This window comes from Lemur catta, chromosome 6 (assembly GCF_020740605.2).
Source record: "Lemur catta isolate mLemCat1 chromosome 6, mLemCat1.pri, whole genome shotgun sequence".
NCBI classification, from domain to species: domain Eukaryota; kingdom Metazoa; phylum Chordata; class Mammalia; order Primates; family Lemuridae; genus Lemur; species Lemur catta.
In genome coordinates, this window is record NC_059133.1 from 46,038,603 (window position 1) to 46,061,276 (window position 22,674).

Consider the following 22,674-nt stretch of genomic DNA (forward strand, 5'->3'; position numbering starts at 1 on the left):
CTGTAAATTGCAAATAATAATGATACCTACCTTCAAAGATGGTTGTGAAGAATAAGGTGATACAAATAAAATACTTAGTGAAGTCCTAGGTGCGTAATAAGCACATACTGTTATTATTGTTGTCATCATAATTTTATTATTATTAAGCAACTGTTATTGTTGTTGCTGTTGTTGTTCAACCCCTCTACTGGTTAACAATGTCATTTCTCAATGGACTCAGTAATCCCCAGGCCCAATGCTAACACCTTGTTGATGTTTTAGGTGCTGGTTTTCAGGCCCCAGGATACAATTTCAACACCTATGACTGGAGGAGTCCGAAACAGAGAGGCAGTTTGTCCCCAGTCTCTAAGCCTCGGAGCCAGACTTACCCAGATGTGGGGCTGAGTAACGAAGACTGGGACCGGTCCGCAGCCAGTGGGTAAGGTTGCATCCGGCGCTGCCCCATCTTGCCCAGCACTGGGGCAAGATTTGAACTTCACTGCTTCCAGTGGCACGTATTGTTAGCAGGGACCTTGAAAAGCCACCTTAATTGCCTGTATGGCCACATGGCAGGATTGTAAAACTTATGCCTGACCAGCGGCAACCCGGGCACCACCACACAACAGAGCAAGAGTGAGGTTTCCCCTAACGAAAACAATAGTAGCACCTGGGAAAATCTACTTCTATAAACTATGTCTTCACTCTGTGACAACTTGCTCTCTCTCCTTTCTTTTAAAGTTTCACATTAAGTTACATTTAAAAAAAGAAAGATACATCAAGGGTTCCATAAATTCCCACGTTCCATTCCATTCCAATAGGGCCATGTTGACGCAGCTCGTTCCTTCAGCAGTAGCCAGGAATAATCTGGAATTCAGTTAGTGAGACCATGGACCATCCTTGCATTCTTCATGACCCTTTGCATTTCCCAAAGCACCCTTGCATTGCAGCTGACTGTAGCTGGCCATATTTGGAAGAAAGCCAGATCCCAGATGAATCTCTTTCTATTTTTGTGTGTGAGAGATGGAGAGAGAATCTGGATACAGAAGAAAAGCAGACTACGTCTGGCAAGTTCCTAACCCAGCCTGTATTTCTTGATGACAGTTTTGCAGGGGCTTCCGACAGTGCAGAGGCCGAACAAGAGGAGAACTTCTGGTCTCAAGCACTGGAGGATTTGGAAACCTGTGGACAATCAGGAATTCTGAGAGAACTGGAGGTAGCCTCGGTCCTGCTACTTACTTTTATCATTTCTACATTCATTTTTTTTTTTCGGTCCTTTTAAGTTTGCATTTATCACACCAGTTCATTTAAAAGCTTTAACCCCTTTCCACAGGAGAAAGCTGACAGGCGTGTGTCTTTGAGAAACATGACTCTCTTGGTAGCTACCCTTTATGTTTATATTTTTGCTTGTGAAGCTGCCTCCCCTGCCGCCCCTGCCTTCTGGACAGCTATTTGATTTTAGACAATGCCGTTGAAAGTATTTATTTCCCCATTTCCACCCCCCCAAGCTTACTGACTTGTGGCTTCTGCCATCGCTCCCTGCTAACCCTGACTGTACCTGTCTCCCACCAAAGCGCTAAAAAGCGAGCTAAGGCTCCCAGCAGCGGCGCATCCCATTCCCTTACTTGCTTTAGAAAGGTTTCTTTGGCATGTTTTCATTTGTACCTGGTATAGAGATTGGATCGTTAAGAGGAACATAAGAGGAAATTTTTACTTTATTTTGCTCTGCCCTTAAAATAGATGACAATGCAGCTGGTGAAAAAGGCCAGTCTCTTTGATAAGCGGCCAAAATATTACATAGTACTTTGCTGTTAATTGCAAATCCTGATTCCATATTAACTTAGTGTGAATTCAAGGAAGAACGACATGGAGTGTAATAGCTGATCTCCTGGTGAGTTCTTTAATCAAAGCCATGAATCTGCTGACGGTATTCACACTTTAGTCTGGGACGTCCTGGACTGTTTCCTTTTATGTTCTTTTAAATTTTCTGAGCTGTAAAAAATAAAGTGGCAAAAGTCGCATTTTTGTTTTGATGTCATACGAGGTCCCCAAGTCACCATAAGGAATGTGAATGGCAATAATGGGGTGAAACTCTTGCAATTCTAAAATGATTACTCATGTTTATATTATTTTGCTTCCCAATTGCATGTGTGGATTTTTTATGTGATTCTAATGTTTGTGAATCTGCAAAGAGAATTATAAAGAAAAACATTAGTTTGAATTTGTAAACATCACAGTATTACCTGGCATGAATTTCAGCTTCAGAGCACAGTTAAAGGATCTGGACATGGATAATCTTATAAAATTTAAATTAATTAAGATATTAGCAATTGATTCCTTTTTAGACAACTTTCAAAAAGAGCAAAATGCTTAAGTATCACCTGGCTTATTTAAACTCTTACCACCTCTTGTATGTAGAATGACAAGTAAAAGTGGCCTAAACTGAATAATAATGGCCCTATTCACAATTACTGAACATACCCTTGCTTTTGAAAGCATGTTTTGGCTCATATGCCTTTTTCATTTTGCATTTTAATACTTCTCTTTTGAAGAAAACGCTATCTTCTAATAGCTTCTTTTACATTAGGTAAAAAGAAAATGACATGAGAAGTAATACAATGAGGTTGTATTTTCACCTAGAAATTTAGTTATCTCATGAAAATAACATCCATCAGCACAGAAGTTATGTTACCACAGCCTATAAATTTGCTCTAACATAGCTCCAGGCAGGCAGGCGTGGCCCTTGAAATCCAGAAAGGAAATGGGTTGAATTTATAAGCCAAAGAGAAATTAAAATCCTCAACTAGGAAGAATGCTTGGCAAATTCATAAATTAGAGTCATATTTACACTTTTACCACAAAGAATATTCACTTATTAGTTTAAATGAACTCCATGCCCTTGATTGGAAATGCTATTATGCAAAAAAATATTGTTGGAGCTAGATTCCTGCATATGAAATTTATATCTGCTATTAAAAGTTAAAGCACAGTATAACACTAATAAACGTAGGTTAGCTAAGATGAAAAATTATTACAGTTGAAATAAAAATGAAAATTAATTAATTTACTAATCATTTTCCCTATTGCTAGCAATAATTTAGGTTCAGCTTTCGCAATGAAAAATGTATAACTTTAACAAAGGAGAAAAATTGGAACAAGTTTTTGGATAAGTTTTTAACCTCTCTTACTAGATATTTCCATAAAATATGGGAATTATAATGAGCTAATGCTTATGTCACACTTAAATGTTCAATTAAGTAATAAAAGATTCAGTAAAAATTAACTATTATTATTTTTTCCAATTTCTTGAAATCAATGCTTTAACTGTTTTTCGTTTAATGTGATATAAGATTTGAATACATGTCACATAGAGAACTCAAAGTTGCCTTAGAAAGAACTTATAATTATGAACTGTGGCAAATGGAAACAGGCAATGCATACTCTTGAAGCCAAAACAAATCCTGAGTAATTTAAAATAATTATTTTTAAGTTTTTTATTTTAGTTTTTATTATTTGTGTTTTAGTTTTTATATTCCTCCTTAGATGCTACTTGAAGTTCATTTTAAACAAAGCAATCAAGCTGTTTTGAAAACTTGAACTAAAGAACTATTGATAATGTCTCATTTCTTCCATGAGAACCCTTTGTAAATCAATTTGTAATTTCTTCTACGACAGCTAAGACCCATAGCAAAACTGTTGTCTCCTAGATGTAGTAAGTGTTTTATTTCCACCATGTTTCCTGCTGTTCCCATGAAAAATGAATATTAAAAAATAAAAATATTTTATAAAATATAAAATACATATAAAAAAACAAAGCAATAACTAGTCTAAGTAGGTAAAAGTAATGGCTGGTCACCACAGCAAGAAAAAAGTCATTGGGTGCTATCAGTTACAGTAAATTAAACATAGAAGTGATACGTATGAGTAGGTGCCAGAAAATAAAGGATATCCCGTGACACCCATGAAGCTAGTAATGGAAAGGTTTCAATAAACTTAAAAAGGGTAATTATCTGAAATAAACCATAATATGGATAACCCATCCTTGTTTAAATATTAGGTATTTTTTTTTACCTAATAAAAGGAAATTTTATAAGGATCAACCTAATACTTGACCCCTTTTCTTTCTTTTTTTTTTTTTTTTTTTGAGACAGAGTCTCGCTCTGTTGCCCAGGCTAGAGTGAGTGCCATGGCGTCAGCCTAGCTCACAGCAACCTCAAACTCCTGGGCTTAAGTGTTCCTACTGCCTCAGCCTCCCAAGTAGCTGGGACTACAGGCATGCGCCACCATGCCCAGCTAATTTTCTCTATATATATTTTTTTAGTTGTCCAGATAATTTATTTCAATTTTTAGTAGAGACGGGGTCTTGCTCAGGCTGGTCTTGAACTCCTGACCTCGAGCGATCCACTCGCCTCGGCCTCCCAGAGTGCTAGGATTACAGGCGTGAGCCACCATGCCCGGCCATTGACCCCTTTTCTTAACTGAAATGAGAGGCTTAAGAATTTTAATATCTATGTAATATCTGTAGGGTTACTTAAGTATTGAATGATATTCTACAAACAGTATATATGGGACTTCGCACGTGTTAATGTCTAATGATCAGCAACTTTTTTTTACAGTTATGATTTTCTTTTTCAAAGTTATCAATGAGGTAACTGATCTAGTTAGGATATTGATGAGTTTACTTGTTTTGTATCTTTTTCAACAGGGTCGTTAGATATATGTACATGTGTGCCAATGCTTGGCTATTACTCAAAGATCTTGTTAATACTGTGTGTATAGCTGAATGGTAGGTAAATTTTAGAATTCTGAAATCTTAGAGAGATAACAAATGAAAACTCTACTCACTTTGCAGTGTTCCCTCCTGACCAATAGTTTGGTAAAGTGCCCTTGGCCTTTACCACCTACTCACTTACCACCTACAGACCCTGGGTAAGTCAGCCTCTTTGTGTCTGGGTCTCCTCACCTATAAATTAAGAGGAGTAATAGTGCCTACCTCATAGAGTTGCTGTGAGGCTTAAACGAGTGAATATATTCAGAGCACTCAACAAATTAAGAATTTGTTTAACAGAATTAAATTAATTCTGTTGTTTTAGCATTGGTATTAATATAAGCAACTAAATCTTATTGCAGCCAGTCACGTGGCATAGGGGACTTATTTTCTGTTCCCCTGTTTTCAGGCAGATTTACCAATGCTAGTTTACCTTTATATACCATCACATCTAGGAGTACAGAGCTGGTTACGGGCATATTTTCAGAATTGCAGCATCTTCTAATCATGAGAAATGAACACCCCCGATGTGATCATTGGTTTCAAATCCTTTTTCCTTTCAGTTCTGAGAGTCACCTGTGGGATCTAATCTTGCCATTGCTTGCGAATTATGCAGGGAACATATTTGAAGCTGAACAGACTTCCCAATTCACTGATGAAATCCCACCCAAGTCTGAGCAAAGGGTTGAATACAAGAACATAATAAATTATTATTTTTTCATGTCTCTGAGGATCAAAGATCATTTCTAAGAAACACTGATCTATACCAAATGATACGGAGGCCTAGCTGGTCTACAAGCTTCAGGGACAGGCCACTTGGCCAAAGGAAAGACAGTACACAGTGCTAGACGGGAATCTTGGGGAGAATCCCATGCCTTTGTGTCAGTAATCCCATTCCAGCCAAGTGTTAGCTCCACTTGCAGCTAGAGGCAGTGTTGCAAATAGAGGCAGCCTGGGCCCGGCTGAGAAGTTCTTAGTTCATTTCTGGAAGATAAATTGAAGGTGACCTCATGAATCCCATCTGTTAGAGCCACTCGGTGGAAAGTTAATGCTTAAAATGTAGTTTGCAGTAAGCAAATGTTAGAGCTTTTCAATTTGCCTCAAAACTGCCAGGGGTGGTATTTGATTAAATAAACTCAATGGCTTAAGTACTTAAATTGGATTTGAGATGTGCATTATAAATGTCACTTGCAAAGCATTTTCCAGACTTTCATAGTTCAATTAGTACGTCCATTCTCCAGCCTTTGGTTATGCCCTGAAGAGACTGTATTTTGACTGGGCAGAAGGAGAAATGTGCTTAATGTTGAGCAGCTAAACCCTTTTCTTAGTCCATGGCTTAATTGTTTCTGAAAATTGTCAATGCCACAGGCGACAATCATGTCGGGGAGCACAATGAGTTTGAATCACGAGGCTCCAACACCTCGCAGCCAGCTGGGGCGACAGGCCAGCTTCCAGGAACGGAGCAGCCCGCGGCCACACTATAGCCAAACAACGCGGAGCAACACCCTGCCCTCAGATGTGGGCAGGAAGTCTGTGACCCTGAGAAAAATGAAACAAGAAATAAAGGAGATCATGTCCCCAACTCCCGTGGAGCTGCACAAGGTAAGTAAGTTTTCTTCTCTTTCCCTATGGTCAAATTTAGTGGCCATTCTACATTGTGTGCATGCCCCAGTGTAAGTATGGTGGTGACATTCTTCTGCGGGCTCCGCCAAGCAAAGAAACTTAAAGGCAGATCTTCAGACTTTGTTCTCAAAACATGATTCCTGGGAGGTTATCCTAGAAAGCAGGGAAAAATGGCTTTCAAGCAATGTATTTATCAACAATATATTTATGGCCAAAATCTTCTAACAAAAATGTGTGGCTCCAATGTCACATGGAGTTTTGATGAATTAGTCTATCATTCTAATCTCATTGGAAGGACAGGAGGATTTTATAAACATCATACACTTGCTCCTAGCTTTGCTGAAAAGGGGGTTCAATATGGGAAGTCTTAATCCTCAATTACAGAGTTACAGGAGACGGTTATGTTATTCAGGAGACATGAAGTTCTCTTCAAGATGTAAGTTATATGTCTTTGGCCAGGACAGGGTAAGACCTGGTTTTGTTCCATTCGTGACTGTGACAGTTGCCTCGCTTTATTTCACCAAAGAAAACCTGCTATTGTACACAGAGCTGAATTCCAGAGTTGCTAGCAGACTTTAAACAAGGCATATGTAAGTGACAGTGTTGTGGAACCCTGGGCCAAGGAGTGCAGTGGTAAGGGAGTGTTTCTTGTTTTCTTTTCTAGAGCCAGTGCTTTATTTTTTGCCAATATATAAGGGTGTATGAAATAGTAACAATCTCATCCCGCTTCTCTTGAGAACAAAGACCTCCTCTATAGTTAATAATCTATTGACCAGAGATTAGTTATTTGTCTTATCCGGATGAGCAAATAAATGTCACATTCAGGGGAGGTAATAGGCCAGCTCCTCTCTTTTTCCTCTAAAGACCTCAATTTGCCTAACCACCTTATAAAATCTAGCTATTTATTTTGCAGCTGACAAAGGATATGGTGAAAGAAAGGATAGTATGGGAAGTTGGGTTCTGAACTCTGTGTTCCCATCCTGGGTTCATTCTATCACCACTCATTCATCCATTCACCTAATATATATATATATATATTGTGCATTTATCCACGCAAAGAATGCATTGCAAACCCCCAGGGAGTCCATAGTCTAGTGAAGAGACAGTCTGGGAACTAGTAGGAAGATAATGGGGTAAGTACAACAATAGAGGCAAGTCTGGGCAGACTTGGAGTAAAGAGGGTAGAGCCTCCAGGGTAATACAATAGGTAGTTCACCATTGTTTTTATGGCTGAGTTGTGCTCCTTGGTATACATATACCACATTTTATTAATCCATTCATGTATTGATGGGCACTTGGGTTGTTTCCACATCTTTGCAATTGTGAATTGTGCTGCTTATAAACATTCAAGTGCAGATTTTTTTTTTTTTTTTTTTTTATAGAATGTCTTCTTTTCCTTTCGGTAGATACCCAGTAGTGGGATTGCTGAATCAAATGATAGTTCTACTTTTAGTTCTTCAAGGTATCTCCATACTACTTTCCATAGAGGTTGTACTAGTTGGCAGTCCCACCAGCAGTGTATGAGTGTTCCTATCGCTCTGTATCCACGCCAACATTTGTTGTTTTGGGACTTTTTGACAAAAGCCATACTCACTGGAGTTAAGTGATATCTCATTGTGGTTTTGATTTGCATTTCCCTGATGATTAGAGATGTTGAGAATTTTTTCATATGTTTGTTGGCCATTAGTCTATCTTCACAAGAATGGAAAAACAAACACCACATGTACTCACCATTAAATTGGCACTAACTGATCAACACTAACAAGCACATATGGGAAATAACATTCATACAGTGTTGGGCAGGTGGGAAGGGGGAGGAAGGGATGGGTAAATTTACACCTAACAGGTGTGGTGCATGCTGTCTGGGGGATCCGCATGCTTGTAGCTCTTGCCTGAGCGGAGCAAAGGCAATTTAGGTAACCAAAGCATTGTATGCCCGTAATACTCTGAAATTTTAAAAAATTAAATATAAATACAAAAGAAATATCAAATTTAGATGAAACTAAAAAAAAAAAAAAAAGAGGGTAGACTCTAAGCCACTATAGAGGGGACAAAAAAAGGCTTCCTGGAAGCAGGTGTTGCCTATGCAGAGGAAGGTGGTAGATGGGTGGGTGTTCCAAGCACAGGAAGAAGCATGTGCAAAGGGGTGTCAAAGATTTGCACTGAGGGAATGCAAATATCCCAACATGACCAGAGCCTATAATTGGAGCTCTGTGGTTTAGGAGGAATTATAGACTTACAGAAAAGCAAAGACATTTCTGACATTTTAGGATGAGGACTAAGGTTTAGCCCCATGCCACAAGTTATTAATACCTTCTTTATTTAGTTACCCTGAGTTGATGTGGCTGCTTGATAAGTCACATGTCCTAATACACTAATTGACACATACCATTAGTCCATAAGAACTGCTGTGTTGATTAGATTGCAGAAGGTGCATATTCAATGCCCAGTCTGCTGTATCAAGGCAAGGGCTGGCTCTTGCAGATTCCCTCAAGGGTCTGGAACGCTGCCTTCCCCTCTTCTCTCCAGTTCTACTGCCCAAGCTTAGAACATGCTCAGTAACCCACCTCCTTTCACCCCAAAGAGAATGCATACCATCCTGTATTGACTGCCTACTAAGTGCTATATGCTTAATGTTGTTAGCCCTCACACAGCATAGAGAAAGTACAAGCATAAAATAGACTCATTGCTCTGGCCTGAAGCAGTCTCCTTAAAGGAAAATGATTGATAGACCCAGAATACAAAAGATTGTCTCCTTCACCTCTCCCGCACTGAAAGCATTTAGCAAAGATAATGACAATGAATTGGATGTGCAAGTTGTTATAGCTGAGGTTTAAAACAAGTGGCTGTGCTAAAAAAATGGATCTTGTTAAAAAGAAAAAAAGGATCTTCCACTAACTGGCATAATGTGTGGCAGTGGGTGGACTGGTTGGAACATTTTTGTGGCAATGGGTGAACTGGGAGACCACAAGGTCACAGACACAGATGGGCAACCTTGACCTAACAGATAGGGTACTTCTTTTTTCCTTCACTTCACTTGTGTTCCCTAAATGGACAATAAGTACATTTCCCATGTAGCTTCACTTTTTTTCTAAATTAATCCCTAACAAAATAAGACTCTCAAACATAAGTGGTGTCCCGGGCATTTTAAGACCCCCGAAATGGTTCAGTGAAGATGTAGCAGAGGACCTCATGGCCTGATGCTATGCAATTCTTGGAGTGGCTTATCCTCATATCTAGGGTATGTGGTTTTTTTCAAGGAATTCAGTTACTGTGATAGGCCACCCAAAATGTTTCTTGCTTAACTCACCCTCCAATTTTGAAGTTCTGGAGAGGAGAAATGGTCCTTAGAAAAGCTACTTAGAGCAAAGACTGGTCGTTGTGCTTGTGTCTTGCATGTGGGTGTCATCATGAAAAGGCACAGTGACTTGTTGATGGAGTTATCTTCCCACTGGGGCACTACTAGCCTGTACTAAATAAACTTTTGTGAAAATTAGGAAAACACATTCTTCTGGGGAAAGGGAATTCGAAAAACATTCCTTCCTCAAGTTGAAAGTAACCTAAGCCAGTGTGCACAGCTTAGCAATCAGAATGGGGCATGATTTTCAGTCCGCTGAGCCCCCTTGGTGCCTTCCCCAGGTGGACCTAGTGGAAAAATTCCCAAGGGGCTCCCAGCATGGAGAGGCTGGATGAAATAAACAGCACAGCATCCTAAACATGCTTGGTGTTATTTCCCTGCTGCTATCTTTCTGGTGATTGTTTGTCACATGGTTGAGGCTATATCCATGAAAACAAGGTGTGGACCTGTTCGTGTTCATGCCAGCACCTGAAAAATCTTGTTATTTTCACTAGAAGTTGGAGCAAGATGGCATGCATGAATGGGCAAGGAAACACCCCATTGCTGGGGGCTGGGGGAAAGCTAAAACCACTCCATCTCCTGAGTGTGGCTTACTAACATCATCTTCATACAGAAGGAGCAAAGTATTGGCGTATCTTCCAGTTCCTGGGGGTCTCAACCTACCCTCCACTGTTTGCCCTCTTTGCCGGCCCTTTCCTCCTGATGTTCTTTCTCTTCCTTCAGACCTTTGGAAGGTCCCAACTGCAGGTCACATCTAAATGGTTTCCCATCATTTCTCATCATCTACTGTGTCTGACGCTCCACCGCCGTCTTGGCAGGCCTTCCCTGAAGTCGTCCACATTTATTCCTGAAGCCAAAATGTTAGCTGTCATCCTGACACCTGAGAACAAAGGCACCCTCGCTTCTTTTTATGGCTGCGTAGACGTGGGAGGAAGTTGGAGCTGGAGCGATTTGGGATTTGGGGTGGGGATAGAGGAACAGTGAGTGGGTCACAAGGAAGTGATGCTCATGTCCCCTTAGGCCACTGCTTCTCCAACTTTCTCAGCAGGGACGCAGGATCCGAACTGTATCATGCCCCACAGTTCAGCACACACATACACCCAGGCTCGTATATATGGATGCATCCAAACATTTACCGCACAGGATATACACTGACATTTTTTCTATTTTTTCTGTTTCTTTTCATCACATTAAGCTGATTTCAAGACTTACTAATAGGTCTCAACCAATAATTTGAGGATGACAGCCTTAGACAATAGTTAGGGATGGGGATCCGAATAACCTTTACTTGTTAAAATGCAGATTCCTAAGCCTCACCCAGACGTACCTTGACAGGATTTTGGAGGAACGCGGGCCAAGAAGCTACATTTTAGCAACCTTTTCAGTGGATTCTTTTGCCGACTAAAGATTAAGCATCACTCCCTCAGGTTTTGCTACCTGGAGGTGATTACTCCGTTCTAGTGAAGTCACAGGCGACAGCTGGGTGGCAGGGCACACAGGAAATGAGGCTGCACCGTAGGCCCCAGAGCTGCTGCATTTTATCTTTCAAATGAATTCTGGTTTGGAGAACTGCTTATCGCAGATTCTCTCTTTTTGCAGATAAGGAACCTGTGATCTTAGCTACAGTTCATTGATAACCCTCCTTTTCCCTCCGAAGCTTAAATATCCTTTGGAGTCTACTTAATCTGTTTCTGAGATGAATTCTAGCTTCACTTCTTTGCACGCCTTAAGGCAAAAAAATTTTTTTTGTAGCATGGAAAGTTCTCCACATTCAGAGCATTTGGACTTTTTAAAAATTCATGTTGACATTTCCTTTTGGCCTGTCCTTCATGTTTCTCAATAAAATTATACCTTTTAATTATATGCAGCTATTTTTACCTATCTTTTTACAGAAAGGTTTTAAAACTAATTTTCCAGCATCTACTTTTATTTATGGCCACTGGTGGCACAATGCTTGAATATTGGAGTCACTCACAAGTAATCTCTTTATTTCTCACAGCTGCTTTTGCTACCCTCAGCTTTTCCCCCAGCCAAGTTCACTTTGCATTTTCAATATATTTGAGTTTTCTGAGAGGGTTGCTTTGCTCTTCTTGAAACGATAAAGTGGTTTTACTCCTTGAAAGTATTTCCAGGGTTTAATACCAGCTTCTTTTGCAATATTCTCCCCATGTCAGGAGAGGACTCAGCCCTAGGAGGGAATATGAAATGGAAATACATATCTTATTCTTGCACATGGCTCTTACTTCACCAAATATTTGGAGTCGGCACTCAAGATCAAACGAGTCCTCATGCCAGGCCTAGACTTTCTCCAAATAGCTAGTGCAGAATTGTCTAGTATGGAAATCACTAAAAGCTAAAAGCAACACACTAAATATGTGAACACTTTGCTTTTGTTTATCACTTTTTGCTAGATCAAGGTTCTCATTCTTTAGGTGAGGAATGATGAACTAGAGAGAATGCAACGTGGGCTTCCATGTCAGCCAGACTAGTCAGCTACTCCTTAACCATGTCACTTCGACAAACCTCAGTTGTCTCACTTACCAAAGAAGGGGCAGGGTCACTTGTTATCAGAAGAGGGAGCATTACAAAATAGCATTTTTCCTGGTCAAGACACCATCATTCAGTCTTGCCGTACAGTGTCAGAAACTCAGAAAATGAGACCACCTCAGCGTCCCAGACTTGAGCAAGACCCAGACAGCAGCCTTAAAGCCACCAGAGACAGAGCTGTAAACCAGAATGAGAATCCATTTACAAAAAGAAATGGACGTGTGTCTAGTGACTTGGCACTGTACCAGTCTGACAAGCATTTTCTCTTCCTGTAGAACCAGGGACAACTAACAGTCAGAACATTGTTGGAGGAACATGGAATTGTGGAACAAATGTCCCCTGATGGAAATGTGGGTTATATGTTTTAAATAAACAATGGCATCCAGCCCTGGCCATCTGCAAAATGTATCATTTCCATCAGCTTCCCTTGTCTATGAGTCTACTAAAACATACATTTTAAGATATAAATAACATAATTTCTTTTTATTTTTAATTGGCACATAATTATATACATTTATAGAGTACAAAATGATATTTTGATACATGTATAGGTTGTGGAATGTATACATGAGTAATTAGCATATTCATCACCTCAAATAGTTATCGTTTCTTTGATGAGAACATTTAAAATCCCTTCTTTTAGCTATTTTGAAATATACAATACATTGTTATTAACTGTAGTCACCTTGCTGTGCAATAGAACACCAGCACTTCCTCCTGTCCAGCTGTAACTTTGTACCCATGACCAACCTCCCCCCTTTCCCCACGGACCCCCTACCCTCAACCTCTGGGAACAACCATTCTCTGTTCAACTTTTTTAGATTCCACATATGAAATCATATGGTATCGATCTCTCTGTACCAGGCTTACTTCATTTAACATAATGTCCTCTAGGTTCATTCATGTTGTCACAAATGACAGAATTTCCTGGAAAAATACAATTCTTATGCAAATGATTGGCTCATGTCAAAACATATTTGTTTAACTCATTAACAAAGAATGACAGCAGGATGGCAAAACTTGCTTAAAGGGGGATAAAGAAACTATGTATTTATATATGTGTGTGATAAAGAAACTATATAGTAATGTGCATGTGTATGTATGTGTGTATGTATCTCAGTCATTGGGGAAGAAAAGAATGTTGGAATGAGACTTCTAAGTTAGAATCAAAGCTGCTCAATGACGTGAAGGGAAATACGAGCAAAGCATTTGCAGTTTATCTTCAAAGGGGCAGAAATCATTTGCATCTCCACCAGACAGAACTTAATTTTTGTCTTATCACTCACCTGCAAGCTGCCATCCACCTCTGCAGAGTCTGAGCTCTGAGCAATAGAAACAGTGAGTCAGAGCTGCCGTCCCCTAGACTGCAGGGACCCTTAGGCAGGCTGGTTAGACCGTGTCCTGGTTGCCTTATTCCTCCGTGTCTGATCGTTCGACTCACCGCTTCTGTCGTGGCTCCACCCCTCCCACCTCTCTTCAGAAATGCTAACAGCTGCCCTTAGGTCTGACTCTGGCCTGGGGACTATTCCTCTCTCCCACATGTCCTTGTGCATCTCTGTTGTGATCAAACATGTTTATTTATAGGTTGTAAAGTCTTATATTATCTATAGGATGTTCACTTACAAATGGGGTAGCTCTCTGCTTCTCTAATATCCAGGTTCTTGGAGAACAGCCCTCCATGTTACTTGTCTGCCAGGGCTGTGGCAAGGATTAAATTGATAACAGTCTAGCCTAGGACTTGTCTCTTTCTTTCCCTAAGATGGGGTATAGAGTTCTGTCCTTGCCCAAGGCCCTTTATAACGTCAGACATCAGCAATCCCTGCAATGAGGAAATCAAACCAAGACTGTTAGCGCTCATTGAAGTGGGGGTTTGGTCAGTTGTAGCTGGTCATCCTTCCTGAATGACAGTCAGCCTGGCCCCAAGCCCCACAGGCCCAGAGTGGGGTGGAAGGCGTGCTGCCCACCCAGAGCTGCAGGTGGCTCCTGCATCCAGGAGGCCCACATGCACCAGAGGGGAATGGAGATCAGTAAGTTGCAGAGGGAATCGGGAAGGGCTAAGAGTGGGAGAAGGGCCAGGCCAGAGTGACCTGGGAGGCAGAAAGCAGAGGTCAGGTGGAGAGGAGCAGGCAGCAGTCAGGCCTGAGCAAAGACACCTGTGGCAGGGACTCTGCCACAGCAGGCCAACTTGGTGGTAGCTGGGGTGAGTGGAGAGAGCCTGTGACAGAGCAGACAATAACTAGGGGACTGTCAGCAGCTCATGGCTTGATCTCCTGGAGAATTTGGAGGATCATCCAGCTCTTTCCTCTTTGTTATTATGCGACCTGATAGCTGTGTGAAGGTGTCTGGGCTGGCTCAGGAAGGCAGCACACACACCTGCCACGGTGGTGCTCCCCTGGTTGGAACTCAGCTCTCTCCAAGGGCCAGGTCAGCCCCTGACTGGCTCACACTCAGAGCCAAGATCTAGCTCAGATTCCCTTGTGGAGCCCTCACTTTCCCAGCCCTCGGTGCCGGGCTGTTGCTGGAGAGCAGCAGGAGGCAGCACGTGCACCAGCTGTCCCTGCCTCTCCTCTGCCAACGAGACACCCCAGACCGGAGGGTAGCAACTGCTGTTCTGACCCGATTGGTCTCAAAACCCATGAGTTTCTGGTGGCATAAACCGAGATTGCTTCCTCTTGGGCTGGAAGATTACAATTGAGAAGACTATATTTTATTTTTTTCTCCCAGCCCTGCAGGTAGTATAGGATTGTCCTCGAAACTGCCATTACTTGAATTGCCAGATTTAAAGGGACAGGGCTACCCCAGTGGGGTCCGCCAAGAGTAAACCCAAGTGCCTGGTGATTTACAGGAAAACCAGCACCATCTCTGAGAAATAGGTGTCGATCTGGTCCTAAAGGCCATTGGGACAAGGGAATGAGTCAGAGAGAGGCTGGCAGAGCTTTACAACTGCTTCCAGGATGGCTGTCACTCACCACGACTTGCTCAAGCTAGTAGATGCAATTGTCCTTAAAATCCAAGTGGGGAAAGTTGGCTCTGTGGTGAAAGCTGTTCACATGTGTCAACGCCGAAAACATAAGCATCGGGTTTCTGATCTCAGCCTTGAGGACACTGTTCAGACATGTGGGTAGACTTGCTTAGAAACATAAAACAAGGCTGAACTTGAATCATGGCGAGCTCACCCTGCCTCCTGTGAAAGCTTCTGTTCTTGGGAGGGCCAGAAGCAATTGCGGCACATGCTGACAAATGGCTAAAGTTGAACTGCACTTTGTAGCACTGTATCCTCGCCCGGGGTGTTATGTTCCAAGAGTTGGCTCTTTTAGAACAGAAAAAATCTTGCAATGGTGTTCATGGTCCAGGTTCCCTGGAGGCATACTTTAGTCAGCACAAAATAGAGGCTGTACAAGAAAAAGCTTGCTTCACATGAGCTAGGGTAGACTGCGAAGCCAACTGACGGGATGGGGAGCTGCAGGCGCAGGGAGGAGTCTATGCAGATGTTCTTGGGAAGCCACGAAAGGGTTCTGATGAGAGGGAACACGGCAGACATGGTAAATTATTCATCTTTAGTTTGCTGGGCAGTTGGAAATGGATGAAAGCTGCCTGACTAGCTAGGAGATTATATGTCCCGGAAAAAATATATGATTTGGTGGAAAGAACACAGCAAATGAGGTCAGATATTCTCATATTGACTCTGGAGCGTCTGCATTCACTGGGCAAGTCAGCCCGTCCCTGTCATCGAGGCTCAGTGTCCTCATTACTGAAAGGGAATGATTTGGCCGCACAGAGCTGGTGGGAGATCAAAAGCAATCATATGTAGGCAAGAACCTGGATAAGGGATTCGTTTGTGGGGGCGGGGGGCAGAGTGTGACTTAAACCTCAGATTCCTTAGAATTATTTTTGGACAAGATATATAGGTTCCCATCCCTGGGCTAACAGGGCCACATGACACAATTTATTGTTGCTGCTTTGAGGGCAGCAAGCTGTGCTCCCCATGTCTGTGAATTACTGATTTCTGGAATCTTCTCTTGTATGTGGTTTTAAAATAATTTCATTTTTGTTAATTTGCTATTACCAAGCTATTTCCAGGAGAACCATAGAGCCATTAAAATTCAGTATCCTCTGACCTTAGGAAATACTTCTAGAGAAACAGGTTACTTTCAAATTTAAACTATTTGCTAGCCTGGCATCCTGAAGAGTTTGCCACAGAGATACATCAACTCTGAGGCTCAGAAAAACTAAGGCTCTCGGCCAACAACTGTGACTTTAAAGTTAATGAGCTCCTCTGCTCATTAGAAATATAATGGCACCATCTCTAATGTTTTGGTCAGTGTATTACCATTCATTGATGCTGGCAGTTTTAGGTGCCACTCATCCTTTTGCCCCCTCCTGGGCTCTGGCCTGGGCAGCAAACAACCAAGACTCACAGGCCAATTGAGCAATGAAGAACTTCACTAGTATTCGAGGCCCACATCAAATGTCTCCTCAGTTGGAAGGATTCTTGTTTACTGTGTCAGAAAACGTGCCTCAGATCTAAGACCAAAGTGGGCTTCCATCCATAGCGAGCCTAGACTTTGGGACCCTCATATTCGGGTGCTCCCTCAAGAATGTGGCTAGGCCTGGTGAGCAGAAGCCAGTCCACTTACCCAGAGGACTGCACCCCCGTACCTAGTTGCAGGTGGAACAGAGATAGCAAGGAAGATGCACCACTCTCTAGGAATGGTGGTGATGGTCCCTGCCCCGGGTGTGCTGCTTGTCACACAGAAAGAACATGGCTAGGAACAAAGAAAAGGGGCAAAAGAGATCCCACAGATAAAGCCAGAGTGACACATGCACGGGAACCTCAGGCAGAGACATTTCATCCACTAGTAAACAGGGTCCCAAGACTGTCAGCCTATCACCAATCCTATCAGCCACTGGCCTCCTTCTCCTCCTCCTCCTCCTCCTCACTTTTCCCTTCTTCCTCTCCTCCCTCCCCTCCTTTGGGGAAGCAGCATGGAGACAGAAGGAAATAGGCTATGATATAAACCAGCAGTGTTTCCTCGAGTCACAGCTATTTGGAGGAATAGCTGCTTCCAGATCAGGGCCGGGATATATTCATGGTGACTCTGTGATACCTTGTGCCAGAAAGCAAAGAAGTTATCAGAATGAATGGATCCTATCAAAAGGACACAGGAGTCAACATGACAGACTGCCTATGGCCCAAGATGAGAGTATTTGAGCATCCAAAAGAATAATGATGCAATTAATGGAAATGCATTGAATACATAAAGACCCATAGCTTCATTTTGATACTTAAGAAAAGCCTCCCCCCCACACACACACACATTCTTATTGAAATACCACTGGAAGTATTTGGCACACTAATTCCTTGTTCTGAAATTGGAAGGAAAGAATTAGCATTCATTCTGCCCATTTTATAAAAACTGCATTTCACAGTAAGCAAACAGCACTAATTGAAGGAAGGAGAATTCTCCTTTACAAAATCATTTTAGCTAATAAATAGAAAAAATGTTAATAGGATTAGAAAAAGATTATCACTTTGTAAACCCCTAGTGAAATTCCAACAATGATCATCAGTGGATGAAACCATTAGATTAAAGGTTGAGGAGGAACCTTACAATGGAAGAACTGGGCTGTCATCACCTGAAACCACCCAAAGTGGGACAACTAGACATTGAGTGATGTGATCTCATAGGAAGCGTTCATAACCTGTCTCTACTAAGTTTGTGGAGCAGCTCTTGTTTTGGTTTGAACCAGGTCTCTGTTGCTTGCTATCTGTTTTACCTTAGGCAGGTTTCTGTCCCTCTCTGAGCTTTCACTTCCCTGTCTATGTGATCTGCTCCGCAAACTTAGTAGAGACAGAAGTATGTTTGCTTTTTAAACGTCAAGTCCCATAGGCCTTATTAGCGAGAAGCCCGGCATCCCCCACTGGGGGACCCTCCACCCTGCTTCCCTCACTGCCCAAGACTCTGGGTTTCCTCAGCCCACAGGCGGCACAGGCCTGGCTCCAGGGCCAGAGGGGCCCTCACTTCTCAGGGACACACAGCGTCAACTTTGGAGCTTCATCCTGCCTGGCCACCCTGTCCCTGGATGGCCTTGCTAATTCCCAGCATGGCCTTGGGTGAGGGGTGAGGGGGGATGGCTTGAACTCCAGAATTAAATCCTTCTTGGGTCACACACACATTTTCTGCAATGGCTCATAAAAGCACCACACGTCATGGCTGGTTCTCAGCCACATGCTGTGCCAAGATGAGCAGTTTCTATTTGCCAAAATACCAACCCTACTATGTGGCAGGCACTGTTTTAGGCACTTGGGATATGTCACTAAACAAAAAATACCGCTACCCGCCTCAGGGAGCTTGGGGGCATCTGCCACATCCCTGAGCCCAGGTGGCCAACAAAGACCCCTTCCCCGCCCTCCACCAGTGAGTTTTGCCTGGGGGGCCCTCTCAGTCCCACAGTTTGACCCCAGCCTGCTTCATCAGTGTGCATGTCAGGTGGAGGGCTGGAGCTTACTATGCTCCACACGTGTGCATGTCTACAGACACACACCCACGCACACACCCCTTATTTAGTAAAGTGGGGCTTGCTAATCTATACTTGTGTGACTGAGTGACACAAAAGTGATCCTTCACAGAAATCAGGACATTTCTTCAGACTGGAAAAACTTTATATATGTCACCTCACGTCAAATTAAGGCTCTTACCCATCTTGCAGAATTGTTATGAGGATTAAATCAGGTTTCTTCACTGGACTGTACTCACAAAGGCTGTATTTTGCTCATTGCAATGTCTATTTTTTTTTCAGGACATCCTTCTATATTAGTCCTAAAACAGCACCTGGCACATACTCAGGTGTAGTGCATGCGAGTGCACACACACACACACACACACACAAACACACACACACACACAGTGATGGAATGCGTCTGCCAACAGTGTCATCTCAATAAACGTTAGACCTGCAGATTCCCGTCAGGCTGGGCTGGGGCCTGAGACTCTGCATTTTAACAGGCTCCTGAGAGTTGCTCCTGCCTGGGAGGACACTCTAAGTGGCAAGGCATAGAGGCACATTTTTTTTTCCCTTAAAGCAAAGTTGCAACAAAGGTCTGCTCCTTACCTTCTGACGTACTTGTGGGGAAGATGCAGGTAGAGGTGGAACATTGATATACCGTATTTCATGGGATGGAAGATGCCATCGATTATAAAATACAGTCTGACTTCAGAGATTTTAAAATGTGGAAAACAAATATATCTTAGAATCAAAGAAATAAGGCATGTTGAGTGGCAATAGAGTATAAATGGTGAATCGCTTGATGTCTGGAGTCTGACAGACACGGCTCCGCCATTCGTCACCTTTGTGGCCTGGGACAGGTTACTTAACCCTAGAAAATTGAATTTCCTCCCCTCTAACATGGCAATAACCACTTAGGGCTGCCTGGTGATTAGTATTGACCCAGTCAGCTTGATATTTCAGCTCTCTGTCCAGTAAAATAAAAATCCACACACTGATCACTTTTGTATTTCCTTCGGTATTCCATACCTCTCTGAAGTAAAGTGACTGGATAAAAAATTAACCTGCAATAACAGTTTTTATCTTCACTTTGCCCTGTAGAGCTCTGAATTTTTTTTACTATTTTACAAGACTGTATTCATGTATTAGTTGTATAAAAATAAATGTGTGTGTGTATAATAACTGTATAATTACAGTTAAAAAAAAAAAGTGAGCCCAAATAATTGCTTGAAGTGCACTTCATTTCTGGTGAAGGGCATCCAGCACATCTTGATAGAAACCGCGGCCACCTCGAAGTGCTAAATGCGTGTAAAGCGCCGAGTGTCCAGCACAGCGAGTGCTACGTATCCGTGTGTTTGCCACTTGAAGGCAGGCTCTTCTTTCTCTCGTTCTGCTACTGGTCCAGCGTCCTAAACTGTGCTTAGAATATGGTAGGGACTCAGCAAACCTTTGACGAATGCACAAATGATTTGATCTTTTCACCTCAGACTACCCTTGCAGGCGGGCAGGGGAGGAAGGAGGACTGGGGCAGGCTCTCGCTGGCAGCAGCAGAGGCCTGCAGCGCACGGGGGTGGGTGCCTTGAGCTGCTAAGCCAAACCCTAGGCAAGTGCCGAGGGAGCGAGTCGGGCCAAGTCCCAGGGCCAGGTGTTTGTTATAGGAACACTTTCAGGTCCTTTAGGTAGTGTTCTGTGATGGTACCGATTGCGGAGCCAGAGCACATAAAACGATGCACTGTGTGGTACTTGAGCGAAGGGAGAGGGCACACTGAGCACTGTACTTAGCACAGCGCCAGGCGGGAGTGGGGAGGGCAGTTGGCTTATTCCTCAACATCTCAGCATTTGCAAAGGGCTGCCTCGTACCAGCGCGTTGTCCAGGAAAATGGTAGAAGTCAACCTGCCTCTGGAAGATTCTCTCCAACAAGGAAGTAGGGAAGCAACGAGGGAGGGTGGGAGAAAGGACAGAAGGAGGGATGAGAACTCTCCAGTTCTCCGTCTCCTTTTTGAGTTCTGGAGGGGACTTTATAAATTCCAAGGATAAGGATATTCTTGGAATGGGAAAAAAAGCTGCAGGGTTGGGGAAGGGAGCTACCGCATGCTTATATTATAAATCCATTATGTTCACTGAAATTTGTTTGAAAAGATTGCTCATCAAGAAGTTTCAGAAGCACAACTCTTTCTAGCCCAGCTAAATGTCCCCTTCACATTTTCCCCCTTTGCAGGTGACCTTGTACAAGGACTCTGACATGGAGGACTTTGGGTTCAGCGTAGCAGATGGCTTGCTGGAGAAAGGGGTGTATGTTAAAAATATCCGCCCGGCTGGCCCAGGAGATCTTGGTGGCCTAAAGCCCTATGACAGGCTCTTACAGGTAAGGCTTCAGGTAGAATTTTGATTCCTTGCAACTAGCTTATAACCAGGAACTTCCTCCAAATCTTCCTGCACGTTTGGAGCCATTTGCTCTTCTTCCCTTCAAACCTTGTCATTAAGATTATGGAATCAGTAGGAGTGAAGAGCTGAACAAAGAATTTTCAGCCCTAGTAAATTGGATCCCAGCCCCAAACGTTCTCTGATTTCTTATCAGGTATTTTTGGCAGTGAGCTCAAAGCTATCTTTCCCAATCTAATGCTTATTCCTCAGACCCCACCCAACCACGGCCGTCTCCCACAGTAATATAGTAATAACATAAACATTATAATACCTAGTTACCTGACTCCACGCCCCACCAGTCTACTTCTCCCCACCCCTCAGCATGACCTACAAGGCCCTTGGGACTTCACCTCTCTTTCTTTTGCCAGTGTCCTGTCTTGCTTTTCTCTTCATTTACTCTCTGGTTACGGCTGGACTTGTTTCAGGAATGGCCACCGCCGGCCTTCTATCTAACAGGCACCTTATCTGCCACCCACGCCCCTCTTCTTGACACAACAAGTGCATTTGCCCGCAGGCCTTTTGCACCTGCTGTTCCCTGAGCTTGTGCTGCTCCTCTGCCAAACATGCACATGCTCCCTGCTGTACTTCAGGTCCCTGCTTGCAGGCTGTGTTAAACTACTCTGTCTAAAAAGGCCTCCCTCCCTCTCCATGCCCTCCCCCTGCTTTTCTTGTTTGCAGGGCAGCCAGACTAGTCGTCATTTTCCTCTGTGTTGCCCATCAGAATGTAACTCCGTGAGGGCAGGGATTTTACTCACTGCTCTATTCCCATTTCTAAAAACAATGCCTATCACATAAAAAGTAGTCCGTACTGTATAAAAGGATAAAAGCATTTTGGTTCTGAACCTTGCAGTATATTATTCCCTTTCTCTGAAACACTCTTCCGTGCCCCATTCCTTACTGGCCTAACTCCTACTTAACTTTTCGGTCTCATGTAGATCAGTGATTCTCAACCTTGACCAAAAAATGGAATCACCTGATTTGCCCAGACCAACTCCAAGACCCATTAAATGAGCATCTCTAGGAGTGAGAACTGGCATCACTGTGTTGTTAAAGCTCCCCAGGTGATGACAATGAACAGCCAAATGGAAAACTACTGGCTTAGAGGACTTCAGTCTCACTTGACCAATGCACACCCAGCCTCCTTTGCCCCAAGACTGGATTAGGGGCCCCTCCTATATAGGATAGAAGCCTTTTCCTTTGGTAGAATTTGTTATTAAAACTGCCTGTTTCCCTGTATGTATCCCCAGCAGACTGTAAACTTCTGCAGAGCAGGGCTAGCACCTTATTCTCTCGTTTCCCATTATACGGTGCTTGATAGCTCAGTATCCCACACAATATCTGAAACCAAAAAGCCGAACCTGCCTTACTTAATGTAGTACTATTGTGGTCAGGTGCAGTTTCATTTAGCAAAGCAGATTTCTGATCTTATGTACAGGTTTTAGGAAGAGCGTTTTGCAGGAAAGGGAGTGG

At 42.9% G+C, this 22,674-nt stretch overlaps 1 protein-coding gene across 1 annotated transcript in view; it reads left to right on the forward strand.

Annotated features, from left to right (window-relative positions):
• The window catches only part of GRIP1 (glutamate receptor interacting protein 1), a 613,176-nt gene that overhangs the window by 587,185 nt on the left and 3,317 nt on the right, over positions 1 to 22,674 (forward strand). The window contains exons 20-23 of the mRNA XM_045553418.1: positions 262 to 418; positions 1,081 to 1,192; positions 6,113 to 6,346; positions 20,999 to 21,145. Of these exons, the coding sequence (XP_045409374.1) occupies positions 262 to 418; positions 1,081 to 1,192; positions 6,113 to 6,346; positions 20,999 to 21,145 (650 nt within the window). The remainder of the gene's footprint in view (positions 1 to 261; positions 419 to 1,080; positions 1,193 to 6,112; positions 6,347 to 20,998; positions 21,146 to 22,674) is intronic.